General features: G+C 37.2%; 1 protein-coding gene across 1 annotated transcript in view; it reads right to left on the reverse strand.

Moving 5' to 3' along the window:
• Positions 1-5,798: 5,798 nt before the first annotated feature.
• Positions 5,799-13,576, reverse strand: part of LOC106086404 (cadherin-89D) — a 75,111-nt gene continuing 67,333 nt past the window's right edge. Inside the window, exons 16-18 of the mRNA XM_059361442.1 lie at positions 11,550-11,704; positions 11,245-11,467; positions 5,799-6,162 (exon numbers count right to left, since the gene is read on the reverse strand). Coding sequence (XP_059217425.1) covers positions 5,817-6,162; positions 11,245-11,467; positions 11,550-11,704 — 724 coding nt within the window. The 3' untranslated portion in view covers positions 5,799-5,816. The remainder of the gene's footprint in view (positions 6,163-11,244; positions 11,468-11,549; positions 11,705-13,576) is intronic.

Consider the following 13,576-nt stretch of genomic DNA (forward strand, 5'->3'; position numbering starts at 1 on the left):
GTTCGGCTGGGCCGAACTTTGGATACCCCCCAACTCGGGTATATATATATAAACCACCTTTCTCCAAAATCCATTGAAAAATGCATACCCCATAGCAGCTTTATCGAAATATGTTTCGACTTGGACCAAATCCTATTAAGTACAAATCATTGTTCAATTGTGTATAACAAATTATTGATCTTTTTGGTAGTAAAAATAAACCGATCTGAACCATATACTACACGGATGTCAAAAAGCCTAAAATAAGTCACTGTGCCAAATTTCAGTGAAATCGGATTATATATGCAACTTTTATGGGGCCAATATTTTAAATCGAGATATCGGTCTTTATGGCATTTATATGCAAATCCGGAACGATTTGGGCCAAATTGGAGAACAATTTCGAAGAGCCTAACGCAACTCACTGTCCCAAATTTCGGCGAAATCGGACAATAAATGCGCTTTTTATGTGCTCAAAACCTTAAATCGAGAGATCGGTCTAGTTGGCAGCTATATTCAAACCTGGACCAATCTGAGTCAAATTGAAGAAAAATGTTGAAGGGTCTAACACAACTCACTGTCCCAAATTTCGGCGACATCGGACAATAAATGTGCCTTTATGGACTCAAAAACTTAAACCGAGAGATCGGTTTCTATGGCAGCTATATCCAAATTTCAACCTATCTGTGCCATATTGCAGAATTATGTCGAGGGGCTTAACTTAACTCACTGTCCCGAATTTCGGCGACATTGGACAATAAATGTGCCTTTTATGGGCCCAAAGCCTTAAATCGAGAGATCGGTCTATATGGCAGCTACATCCAAATCTGGACCGATCTGGGCCAAATTGGAGAGGAATGTCGAAGGGCTTAACCGAACTCACTGTCCCAAATTTCAGCAAAATCAGACAATAAATATAGCTTTTAAGGGCCTAGAATGTTAAATCGGCGGATCGGTCTATATGACAGCTATATCCACATCTGGATCGATCTGAGCCAAATTGAAGAAAGATGTTGAATGAGATAATTTCATGGAAATTTGAGAAAATTTTATGGAAATTTTGTCTTAAGAGAAAATTTTATGGAAATTTTGTCTTAAGAGAAAATTTTATGGAAATTTTGTCTTAAGAGAAAATTTTATGGAAATTTTGTCTTAATAGAAAATTTTATGGAAATCTAAAAACAAATTTCGGAAATTTCGTCTTTTGAGAAAATTTCACATAATTTTTGTCTTAAGAGAAAATTTCATGAAAATTTTGTCTTAGAGAAAATTTCATGGATAATTAGTCTTTAGAAAAAATATCTTGGAAATTAGCTTTTAGAGAAAATTTCATTTTGATGTCATTGTCGATTTCAATGTCGTACGCCAAGTTCCTCATGAAACTTGTTATCTTTGGAAAGATTTTAAAACCTCATTTGCCATTATGCTGCCATTTTGTTTATCGAATATTCTATTAATGTTTGTGGTTTGTTGCTTTAGTCATACATCCTCCTTTGTTTTTAAAATCATATTATTTAATAGTTCTTATAATATTCTGGTATAAAAAGTAGTTGTGTTAAAAGTGAAATACCAAAGAAAATATTGTCAGGGGCACGCAGTTCGTACTCGGCTTTATAAAGGCGAACCCTTATCATAGTGCTTAAAAACTTATATGGGGCAGCAATATGTGAGAAGTTTGCGCCTGTTCCTAATGGGAGTGTTTATGGGCAAATTTGCATTTGCATAATTCTATTTATAAAATTTCCTCCACTGTGTTTAACGCTTTGTTAGTGTGACCCTAAACATATGCTTAGCCTAAGCCATACACAGGGTGTTTATAGCTATGGGTGTTAAATTTGAGAAATTGAAGCATATGTTAAGGCGTTAAAATATCTGACTTGTATATCTAAAGACAGACAATTTAATTACTGCATTTGAATGAAAATTTGAAATAATTGTTTTTCGTTTCATGTTTTTTTACTTTTATTCACAGGTACTTCACTAAAAACGTATATACATATATAAAGACAACAATCTATATAAATACACAGTACTAAACTAAGTAAAACATATATATTTTTTATACTACATACAATGTATAATCAAATAATATTATAAAAATATTTATAAATATTGCACAACATGTTTTCTCTTTTGTAATACTTTGGATCAACAAACAAAATTCGAAAAATTACTAAAATATAACAAAAAATTTGTTTTTGTGGTTTGAATGTTTTATGTTTTAGGCATAACTTAACAAAATATAAACATTTTTAATTAAAAATTCTCATTTGAAACTTCCAAAAATTTCCATTTCAATAATATTTAAAATAAATAAATAAAAAACAAATATATTTTTATTTTAATTTGCTACTTTAGATAACCTTAGTCTTAAAAAAATATTATAAGTTAAGAATTTCCAACTGAAAAATTAAGGCGCAAACAAATAAGATTCGTAAAAAATCATGTTATTGAAAATTATGGAAAATTAAGTTTGAAATTAAAAAAAAAACATCAGATAAAAATTTATTTGTAAATAAATTTCAATTAAATATATATTATTTTTTTTTTAATTTCAATATTAAAATTTTAAAAAATTTGATAAGTATTTTCCGACTAAAAAAAAAATTACATTATGTATCATATAAAAATCATTTTTTCCATTTTATTATTAAAAAAATTAAATGTTTTGAGAAATATGTAAAAAATTTACCCAAAACTTGTAATAATAAAAAAAAAACAGTAAATAGGCGTTAAGTTCGTATGGGCCGAATTTTGGATACCCACCACCTCGGCTATATATATGAACCACCATTAGTCCGGTGAAAATGCATAATTTATGCCCCCATAGAAGCTTTATCGAAATATGGTCCTATTTCACCAAATTCGGCATGGATATTGAGTGGTCTAATAAGTACAAGTCATTGTTCGATTTTGCAGAACAAAATACTGGCCTTTTTTGGAAGCCATATCAAAATATAGACCGATCTGAACCATATACGGCAAGGATGCCGAAAAGCCTAATCCGAAAAAATCGGATTATAAATGTGCCTTTTATGGGGCCAAGACTAAATCGAGAGATCGGTCTATATGGCAGCTATATCCACATCTGAAACGATCTGAGCCAAATTGAAGAAGAATGTCGCAGGGCAAAGCACAACTCACTCTCCCAAATTTCATCAAAATTGGATAATAAATGCGACTTTTATGAGCCCAAGACCTTAAATTGAGAGATATGTCTATATGGCAGCTACATCCAAATCTGGACCGATCTGAGCCAAATTGATGAAGAATGCCGAAGGGCCCAGAACAACTCACTGTCTCAAATTTTGGCGACATCGGACAATAAATGAGCCTTTTACGGACTCAAAACATTAAATCTAGAGATCGTACTATATGGCAGCTATATCCAAATCTGAATTGATATGTCCCATATTGCAGAAGTATGTCGAGGGGCTTTACTTAACTCACTACCTCAAATTTTGGCAAAATCGGACAATAAATGTGCCTTTTATGGGTCCAAAGCCTTAAATCGAGAGATCGGTCTATATGGCAGCTATATCCAAATATGGACCAATCTGTACCATATTGCAGAAGTATGCTGAAAGGCTTAACTTTATTCACTGTCCCAAATTTCGGCGAAATCGGACAATAAATGTGCCTTTTATGGGCCCAAAACCTTAAATCGGGAGATTGGTCTATATGGCAGCTATATCCAAATCTGGGCAGATCTGAGCCAAATTGAAGCATAATGTTGAAGGGCCTATCACAACTCACTGTCCCAAATTTTGACCAAATCGAATAATAAATGCGACTTTTATGGCCCAAGAACTTAATTCGAGAGATCGGTCTATATGGCAGCTATATCCAAATCTGGACCGATGTGCGCCATATTGCAGAAAAATGTCGAGGTGCCTAACTTAACTCACTGTCCCAAATTTCGACGATATCGGACAATAAATGCGCCTTTTAAGGGCCCAAAACCTTTAATCGAGAGATCGGTCTATAGCTATATCTAAATCTGCAGGTTTAGTTCGAAAATGCGCTATATCGGACTATATCTTGATATAGCCCCCATATAGGCTGATCCGCCAATGTAAGATCTTAGGCCCATAAAAGCAACATTTATTATCGGATTTTGCTGAAATTTGGGACAGTGAGTTGTGTTAGGCCATTCGTCGTCCTTCTTCCATTTGGCCTAGATCGGTCCAGATTTGGATATAGCTGCTATATAAACCGATCTCTCGATTTAAGGTCTTGGCCCATAAAAGGCGCATTTATTATCCGATTTCGCCAAAATTTGGGAAAGTGAGTTGTGATAGGCCCCTTGAAATTTTTGTGCAATTTGGCTCAGATCGGACCAGATTTGGATATAGCTGTCATATAGACCGATCTCTCGATTTTAGGTTTTGGGCCCATAAAAGGCGCATTTATAGTCCGATTTCGCCGAGATTTAGGACAGTGAGTTGTGTTGGGCTGTTCGTCATCCTCCTTCAATTTGGCTCAGATCGGTCCAGATTTGGATATAGCTGCCATATAGACCGATCTCTCTATTTAAGGTATTGGCCCCTAAAAACCACATTTATTATCCGATTTTGCTGAAATTTGGGACAGTGAGGTGTGTAAGGCTTTTTGACATCTCTCTGCAATTTGGCCCAGAACGGTTCAGAATTGAATATAGCTGTCATATAGACCGATCTCTCGATTGAAGGTTTTGGGACCATAAAAGCCACATTTATTATCCGATTTTGCTGAAATTTGGGACATCTTTCAATGACATCTTTCTGCAATTTGGCTCAGATCGGTTCAGATTTGGATATAGCTGCCATATAAACCGATCTTACATTTAAGATCTTGGGCCCATAAAAATCGCATTTATCATCTGATTTCGCGGAAATTTGAGACAGTGAGTTGCGATAGGCCCCATGACTTCTCTCTGCAATGTGACACAGATCGGTCTAGATTTGTATATAGCTGTCATAAAGACCGATCTCTGGATTTAAGGTTTTGAACCCATAAAAGGCACCATTATTGTACAATGTCGTCAAAATTTGGAACAGTGAGTTGCCTTAAGGCCATCAACATCCTTCTTCAATTTGGCCCACATCGGTCCAGATTTAAATAAAGCTGCTATATAGACCGATCTCTCGATTTAAGGCCCTGGGCCCATAAAAGGCGTATTCATTGTGTGATTTCGCCGAAATTTGGGAAAGTTAGTTGTGTTAGTCTTTTAGACATCCGTGTTGTATATGGCTGTGATCGGTCTTTTATTGGATGTTGCTACCAAAAAGACCAATATGGGGCCATAAGTTATAATTTTTTGCCGGATTATGACGAAAGGTGGTTTATATATACACCTGGGGTGGTTGGTATTCACTTACTTGTTACTTGTTTTAATTTAAAAGTTTTAAGTTAAAAAAAATAATAATGAAAAATAATCAAAAATAACAATTTAAAAAAAATGATTTTTAAAATTTTAATATTCCTGTATTCTAAGAATTTTTCTAAGGTTTAAAATTTATTTTACTTTTATATTTTTTTTTTTTGTACATTTTAAATATTGAATTTTGAAGCCATTATAAAAAATTTATGTATTTAACAAAAATGTATAAAATTCTAAATTCACGTTTTTATATATTATATATAATTAAAATATATTTACAAATTTTTAAATTTAAAAATTAGAATTATTTTTATGTGCCTTTAGATTAAATTTTTATTTACTAGTTAACATTTCTAAACTTTCAAATTATTTTATTACAACATTTAAAAAAATAAAATTAAAATTAATTTAAATTTAAATTATTTACCTTTATTTATTAATTTTTTTTTTTAAAAAAAATCTCAGATTTTTCCATTTAAAATTGCAACGAATTATCTTTCGTCTTATAGTCCAGGGGCGGCCTCTTAAATGACTGCTCCAATTTGTGTAAACGTTGTTCCAAATCGTTCATGGAATTGCGTAAAATATGGCCACGAGCTCTCAATGATATACCCGGCGAGTTTTGCATCAGATCATCTTTGACACCCGAAAAAGAATGGCGTACACAGGAGCGTTTTTCAAAGTTCGCATTTTGATAAAGCTCCAGATGAAGTTGTTGTTGTTGCTGTTGCTGCTGCTGTTGTAGGTGATGATCGCATAGGGAGCGACAATTGGTTACCACTAAAGCATCATCATTCTGTAAAGAATCTTCATAATTATCACTGGAAAAAGAAAATGAACGCAGAAAAAAAGAGAAAAAAATGGAAGAATGGATGATGATGAATGTGTTATGGTTAATAAGTTATTGATTAAGTTCAATTTATTGAAAATGAATGATTTGTGGTATTGAAACTAATACTTAATTGCGGCAGGTTCTGTAAATTATAACTTTTTAAGTTGTATGGACCGATTTGAACTATTCTTAGCACAGTCGTTGAAAATTGTAACAAAACACTTCATGCAAAATTTCAGCTAAATTGGATAAAAACTGCGCCCTCTAGTGGCTCAAGAAGTCAACACCCCAGATCGATTTATAAGGCAGCTATATCAGGTTATGGACCGATTTAAACCATTCTAAATGCAGTTGTTGGAAGTCAAAACAAAACACGTCATGCAATATTTCATCCAAATCGGATAGGAATTGCGTCCTCTAATGGCTCAAGAAGTCAAGACCAAAATTTCAAAATTTCAAGCGGCTAGCTTAACTTCTTCGAAAGTTAGCGTGCTTTCAGAATGACGAAATTAGTATACCCCCATCCAATGGTGGAGGGTATAAAAATGAATTTGTGTTTGTTTGTTTGTTTGTTCCGTATAGATTCAAATACGGCGGAATCGATTTTCTTTAAATTTTCAAAGATGGTGCACAATGATCCCGTGGTGAAAATAGGGTACTCAAAATTTTTGATATCTGAAGGGGGAGCGGACCCTCCCCCTTACCATAATCTTCCGAAACGCCAGATCTCGGAGATGGGTGATGCGATTTAAGCGAAATTTTGTGTGCCTTTTATTGCAACCTAAAAACAAAAAAATTGGTATCTAAATTTCAGATCGGGTACCTAGAGGGGCCGCCCCAAAAACCTACCAAATATATATAAAGACCAATCACGATAATATGGAACTCAAATGAAACGTATTTAAGAGTAAAATACGAATCTGATACTCAAATATGGGACCAAGTGTTTGAGGGACCACCCCAACCCCCGAAACACCCCTAAATCTGACATATTTACCGACCACGGCATTATGGGACTCAACTGAAATGTGTATACAAGTAGAATACGAATCTGATATCAAAATGTGAGACCAAGAGTTGGAGGGCCGCCCCTCCCTAAAAACACCCCCAAACAAGACTTGCGGATCTCGACGTTAATAAATCTCCGGGTCCGGGACACTTGTTCTCTGTACGTGTTCTTCGACGCTTGCTCGTCCACTACGCAACCTTTTCAACCTTGCTGGCCCATCTCCAAGAAGGGTGGGGCGCACAACTCTGCGAATTACTGCCCGATTGGGATATGCTCCGCGCTCTCCAAGGTTATTGGGAGTATGGTTAACCATCATCTTGTCAGATACTTAGAGTCCAATGGCCTTCTTAGCGATAGACAGTATGGGTTTCGCAGAAATCGCTCTACAGGAGACCTAATGGCATTTTTGTCGGAACAATGGAGTCGCTCTATCCTCCAGTTTGGTGAGAGTAAGGTCGTGGCTGTGGATATCTCCAAGGCATTTGATAGGGTCTGGCACGGTGCACTTTTATCAAAGCTTGTCGCTTTTGGTGCCGGCAATAACTTCGTTCGATTTATATCGAGCTTTCTCAGAGATCGCCCTATACGAGTTGTTGTAGATGGGTTCCCATCAGATGAGTATACATTGACCTCAGGTGTGCCACAGGCTCTGTCCTTTCCCCTTCACTTTTTCTTATTTTCATTGACGATCTATTGGATCAGACTTCGAATCCAGTCTACTCATTTGCTGATGACAGTAGTCTGTGTCATTCATATTCATTCGACCATAGGCCCGGTCCTCAAGAAATTGTGGACAGGAGGCGCATTATGGATGAGACGCTCTCCCAGGATCTGTTGGCCATTTCCGAGTGGGGTAGAATGAACAGAGTAGACTTTAACCCACAGAAGACGCAGTGCTGTTTTTTGTCTCACAAGCGATTCACTGACCCACTTCAATCGTCGATATCTATCGACGGTATAGATATTGACCAGTCAGATGGTCTTGATGTTCTGGGCATGAAGATACAATCTAATGTCCGTTAGTCAAAACAAGTATTCGAACTGTCGAAAGAAGCACTCAAGTGTTTGGGCTTTCTTAAACGGTGCAAGAAATATTTTACCTCTTCTGATCTTCTTAATATCTATACTACCTACATTAGGCCGAGGATGGAGTATAACTCTCATATATGGGCAGGAGCTCCAAAATCATCCTTAGAGCTACTTGACTGGGTTCAACGGAGAGCGATGGTGTTGATTGGGGACATTAGGGTATCCAATTCTATTGCTTCTCTTGAACATCGTCGGTATGTGGGTATCGTTGTATAGCTCTATCGTTATTTTCATGGCGTGTGTTCTAGAGCTATTCGTCTCCTTATCCCTGACGTTAGGATGTTCACCAGGATGTACTTGCCAGGAACTCACACCCGTTTGTGGCCAGTCGACCGAATCATGCATTACTGAGAAAATTCATTTTTCGACCGAACCATTCGTATGTGGAATCGACTTCTGGGTAATGTCTTTCCCACCGACATTGACGTTCAGAAATTTAAGACTAATATCAATAAACACTACTCCCTCTTTCCCCCTCCAACCCCCTGCGTATTGGTTACGCGAAAAAAAGTGTTTTTGGAGCCGCTCCACCCCAAAAACACCCCCAAAGGACACAAATTTACGAGCATAGCAATATGGGGTTCAAATGAAAGGCCTTTAGAAGTACTCAACGAATCTGATATCAATATTCGGGAAAAAGTTTTTATCGGGCCAACCCACCCCATAACACTATCCAAATACCAAGTATTTGCTGACCATTGCAATATTGGGCTCTAATGAGAGGTACTTTAGAGTAGAAAAAGTCACTGAATGGCCGCCCCATCCCCGAAAAGACCCCCCCAAACCGAACCTGTTTGCCGACTTTGCAAATATGGGCCGCAAATGAAAGGTATTTTGGAGTAGACCACGAATCTGACATCAACATTCGGGACCAACTGTCTAGGGAACGTCCCACACCCATAACAACCCTCAAATAGGAGGTATTTGCTCACTATGGCAATTTGGGTCTTAAAGGGAGTGAAGCTCTCAACAAAGCGGACCTCTATGCTGAATTTTGCAAAGGAAAGTTATTTGAGATTAGAAAACGAATTTGATATCCAACTTTGAGTCCAATGACAATATGGGGTTCAAATAAATGATATTTGGGAGTAGAGCACGATGCTGATTTATTTTCAGGGCTAAATGTTTGGGTGTCCCCTACTCCCCAAAACTCATATAAATCGGAAATATTTACCAACCAGGTCAATTTTCGAGAGAGAGGAGAGTCTCAGTGAGGAGTCAGGTGGCACTGACTCTTAATAAAATACTGGCGCCTTCAAATAACCAACGGCAAACATTAGCGTCTGTTCCCAGGTTAGAGGCGGCTGGAGGCGAGCATCGGATCTTGTAGCAAGCGGCTCGCCACAACGAGGGATACATGTGCAATCCCACAAAACCCATGCGGTTGGGGCGCTGGGCCATTAACCCGCCCCCGGAAAACTATGAGAACTACTATGAGAAACAAAGGAATATTAAAAACGATCAAGATCGGAATGGAAAGATCGAGTGGTGGGAGATACCTCGAAACTTGGCGAGGCGCTAGGAACGCCATTGTACGTTCGGCTAGTGGAACAAATATTCTGTCATAGCCAATTAAAGTAAAGGTCAATGTGGGGCTCAAATGAAAAGTATTAGGGAATAGAGCACGAAATTGATACCCATTTTCGATACCAATTTTCTGGGGGTCTAACCCTTCCCAAAAACACCCCACAAACAGCAATTATTTATTGACCACCCTAATATGGGGCTCAATTAAATGAATTTGGGAGTAAAATTCGAATCTGATATCCAATTGTGGACCGCCCCTTCTCCAAGAGTAGAAATTTACCGACCAAATGAAAGGTATTTGAGACTAGAAAACGAATATGATAACCCATTTAGGGGCCAGGGTATGTCTCATCCCATAAATTGCCATTGGTTAGAGGGAAGAACCAATGGCAATATGGGGTTAAAATAAATGGTATTTGAGAGAAGAGCACGATACGGATATTTTTTTTAGTGCCAAGTGTCTGGGGACCAACTCTCCCCGAAAACCCCCCATAAATCGGACATACATATTTACGGGTCAAGGCAATATGGGACTCATATGAAAGGTATTTGGGAGTAGATCACGAAACTCATACCCACTTTCGACACCACGTTTCTGGGGTCCACACACCAGCCGCGACCAGGGAAGCCTTCCTACTCCCCATGAGAATATCGGGCTCAAATAAAGCCTCTTAAGAATGGAGTACATCTAACATCCAAGCTCAAATGACCTTAAACCCTTTGAGCGAGTTCATAAATCAGTAAAGATCATATGAGATTCAGATAAAGGCATACAAATACTATTTTAGTACCATGGAATTTCACTTAAAGCTTTTTAATTGTGGAATATAAATAATTTTGTTCCATATAAAGTAAAAGAAGCCGCACGTGGAGCGGGCCCGGTTCAGCTAGTAAATATTGGGTTGCCCAAAAAGTAATTGCGGATTTTTTAAAAGAAAGTAAATGCATTTTTAATAAAACTTAGAATGAACTTTAATCAAATATACTTTTTTTACACTTTTTTCTAAAGCAAGCTAAAAGTAACAGCTGATAACTGACAGAAGAAAGAACGCAATTACAGAGTCACAAGCTGTGAAAAAATTTGTCAACGCCGACTATATGAAAAATCCGCAATTACTTTTTGGGCAACCCAATAGATAAAATTTGATCTGTATCAGATTTTCTCTTTTTTCAATGCAAGAATGTTTTAAGTTTTTGCTTATTAGGCTAATATCATTTCTTCATTTCTTCATATTATGTTCTTTTCGCTTTTTAGTGGAGCTTAGTTATCCAATAATTATTAATGTTATTATTTTCTTTGTTACTTTTCGTTAAAGAATTATTTTGGGTTTTTTAATATCAATTAATGTTCCTTTTAGAAATTAGATTAAAATTCAGTTGCTCTATATATACAAACATTCCAGTTTCTTTGCCTTCCTCTACAATGTACATACCTACGATACTCACCTTGAATCTGTATCCAATTTATTTCCATTTACTCCCGTCTTGTTATGCTTCAAGTCCATATGTTCTTTGGCATGTCGGGGACATAAGGATTTATGTGTTGTCTTTCGCGTCTGCGAATCAAAGGAATCCGGGGAGGTTTCATACAACTCTCGACTACTAACAAAATCCACCCCAGAATCTTGACCACTCGAGTGTAGGGAAAACATGGATGTCTCAAAGGAATGTGGAGATCTGTAACAAAAGAACAAATGCTCGTAGTAACAACTTTCATGCAATACTAACTAAGAATTCTAAAACTTACATATTGATATTGTTCACTGGCTGACATGCATTGTATTTCAGCATGAATGGTGATGATGAGGAAGGTGGAGTGACTTCATCTTCAACATTTCTTAAGGCAATTGATTTGACTACCGATTTCGGTAAAGGAACATCAATGTACTCTCTGGGAGAACGTTGTCTAAAAGAAAAAAAAATATATTTGGGATATATAAGTCGCCTTAGGGCCTTACGATAAAAAAACGATGTTGGAAAACCATGCTCAAATCGTGTGATTACTATAAACATGCGTTGTTGAAAATATTGACAACGTGCGGTGATGATTTTGTGATTTAAAGTTCGCCACTTAGTGGTATTAAAAAGGTTCAATTATGACTACGCTGTACTGCTCGGATCGAAACTTAAACGAAAGTACAATGCCTTCTAACCTATGGCCTGGCTCCGGAGATTTGATCTTATTGCAAAGTAGTAAAACTCGTGTAGCCCAAACGCCTGGGTGGCAAACAGTTTAAGACCTTGAAAAGTTTATCATCAACGTCACAATTGGCCATTCTAGATTGGAGAAATCCTCAAGGCCGATTATCCACGGAAATAAAATTGATGATTAAAGAGTGATTAGGAGACATTGGAAAAGCTGAGGACCACTCCTTCACGGTTTGCGAAGGTTTAAAGTGGTTAGTTATTGGATGTTGTAATGAGAAGCCATTAAACATTCTTCCGCGCTGCATTCGTAGCCTTTATCTTCTTTGGATTGACATGTTTATAGAGTTGCTCCTGAACGACAAAATTCGCCGGTGGACAACGTTGCTAGTGTGGATTAAAAATCCAGTACTAGAAGACGAAACCATACTTTAATAGATGGTGGCAAAGAACAAACCTGAGTGGATGAGCACGGGTCTACGGAAAAGGGTCGGTTCAGAATCCTTGTCGCTCTTGAAGTCCTCAACAGGAGATATTAAGTTCGGCTTAAATCATGAGGGAATGACTCTGCAACCGACGATGAAAGCGTCTCCCAAAGAGTTAGGGGACTTGAGCTGCGTGCTGCCCAGAAGTAGCCACGGACGAACACAAACTTATGGGAATAAATGCCAATGACGCACAGTGTTGCAAAATCGAAAAATCTCAGAAATAATTCTACATTCTGTTTAATTTTTGCCATTTTTAATTAAAACAAATGAGAGTGTGCTAAGTTAAGAATAATCTTATGTATCCTCCACCATGGATAGCATTTGTCGAGTTCTTTAAGCGGTATCTCTTTTTAGGCAAACAAAGAATAACAAATAAGAGCTGTTATGCTTTTGGAGCTATATCAAGTTGTAGTCCGATTCGGACCATAAATGAATTGAATTCTGAACATTATAGAAGTCATTGTATAATATTTCATTCCATTAGGATAAGAATTGCACCTTGTAGAGGCTCAAGAAGCAAAATCGGAAGATCGGTTTATATGGGAGCTGTATCAAGCTACAGGTTGATTCAGCGCATATTGGACACGTATATTGAAGGTCATGGGAGAAGACTTGGTACAAAATTTCTGATAGGTCGGATAGGAATTGCGCCCTCTAGAGGCTCAAGAATTCAAGATCCCAAATCGGTTATATCAGCTTATGTACCGATTTGCGCCATACTAATGGGAGTTATTTAAGTCATAACAAAACACCTCATTCTTAATTTCAGCCAAATCGGATGAGACTTGCGCCCTCTAGCGGCTCAAGAAATCAAGATCCATGATTGGTTTATATGGCATCTATATCGGAACATAGAGCGATTTGTTTCATTTACAATCCCAACCAAACTACACTAATAGGAATCATTTGTGCAAAATTTCTAGTGCCTAGCTTTACTCCTTCCAAAGTTAGAGTGCTTTCCACTGACAGACATGTGGACGGACATGGCTAAACCCACAAAGAATTTCATGACGATCAAGAATATACGTATACATGTATATTCTTGATCGTTCGTTTGTTGGGTCTCCCACAAATATTTCGATGGGTTTGAAACGGAATGACGAAATGATCCGGTCTGGAACCCAAATATCATAATTGTTTTCTGG

This window comes from Stomoxys calcitrans, chromosome 2 (genome assembly GCF_963082655.1).
Source record: "Stomoxys calcitrans chromosome 2, idStoCalc2.1, whole genome shotgun sequence".
Classification (NCBI taxonomy): Eukaryota; Metazoa; Arthropoda; class Insecta; order Diptera; family Muscidae; genus Stomoxys; species Stomoxys calcitrans.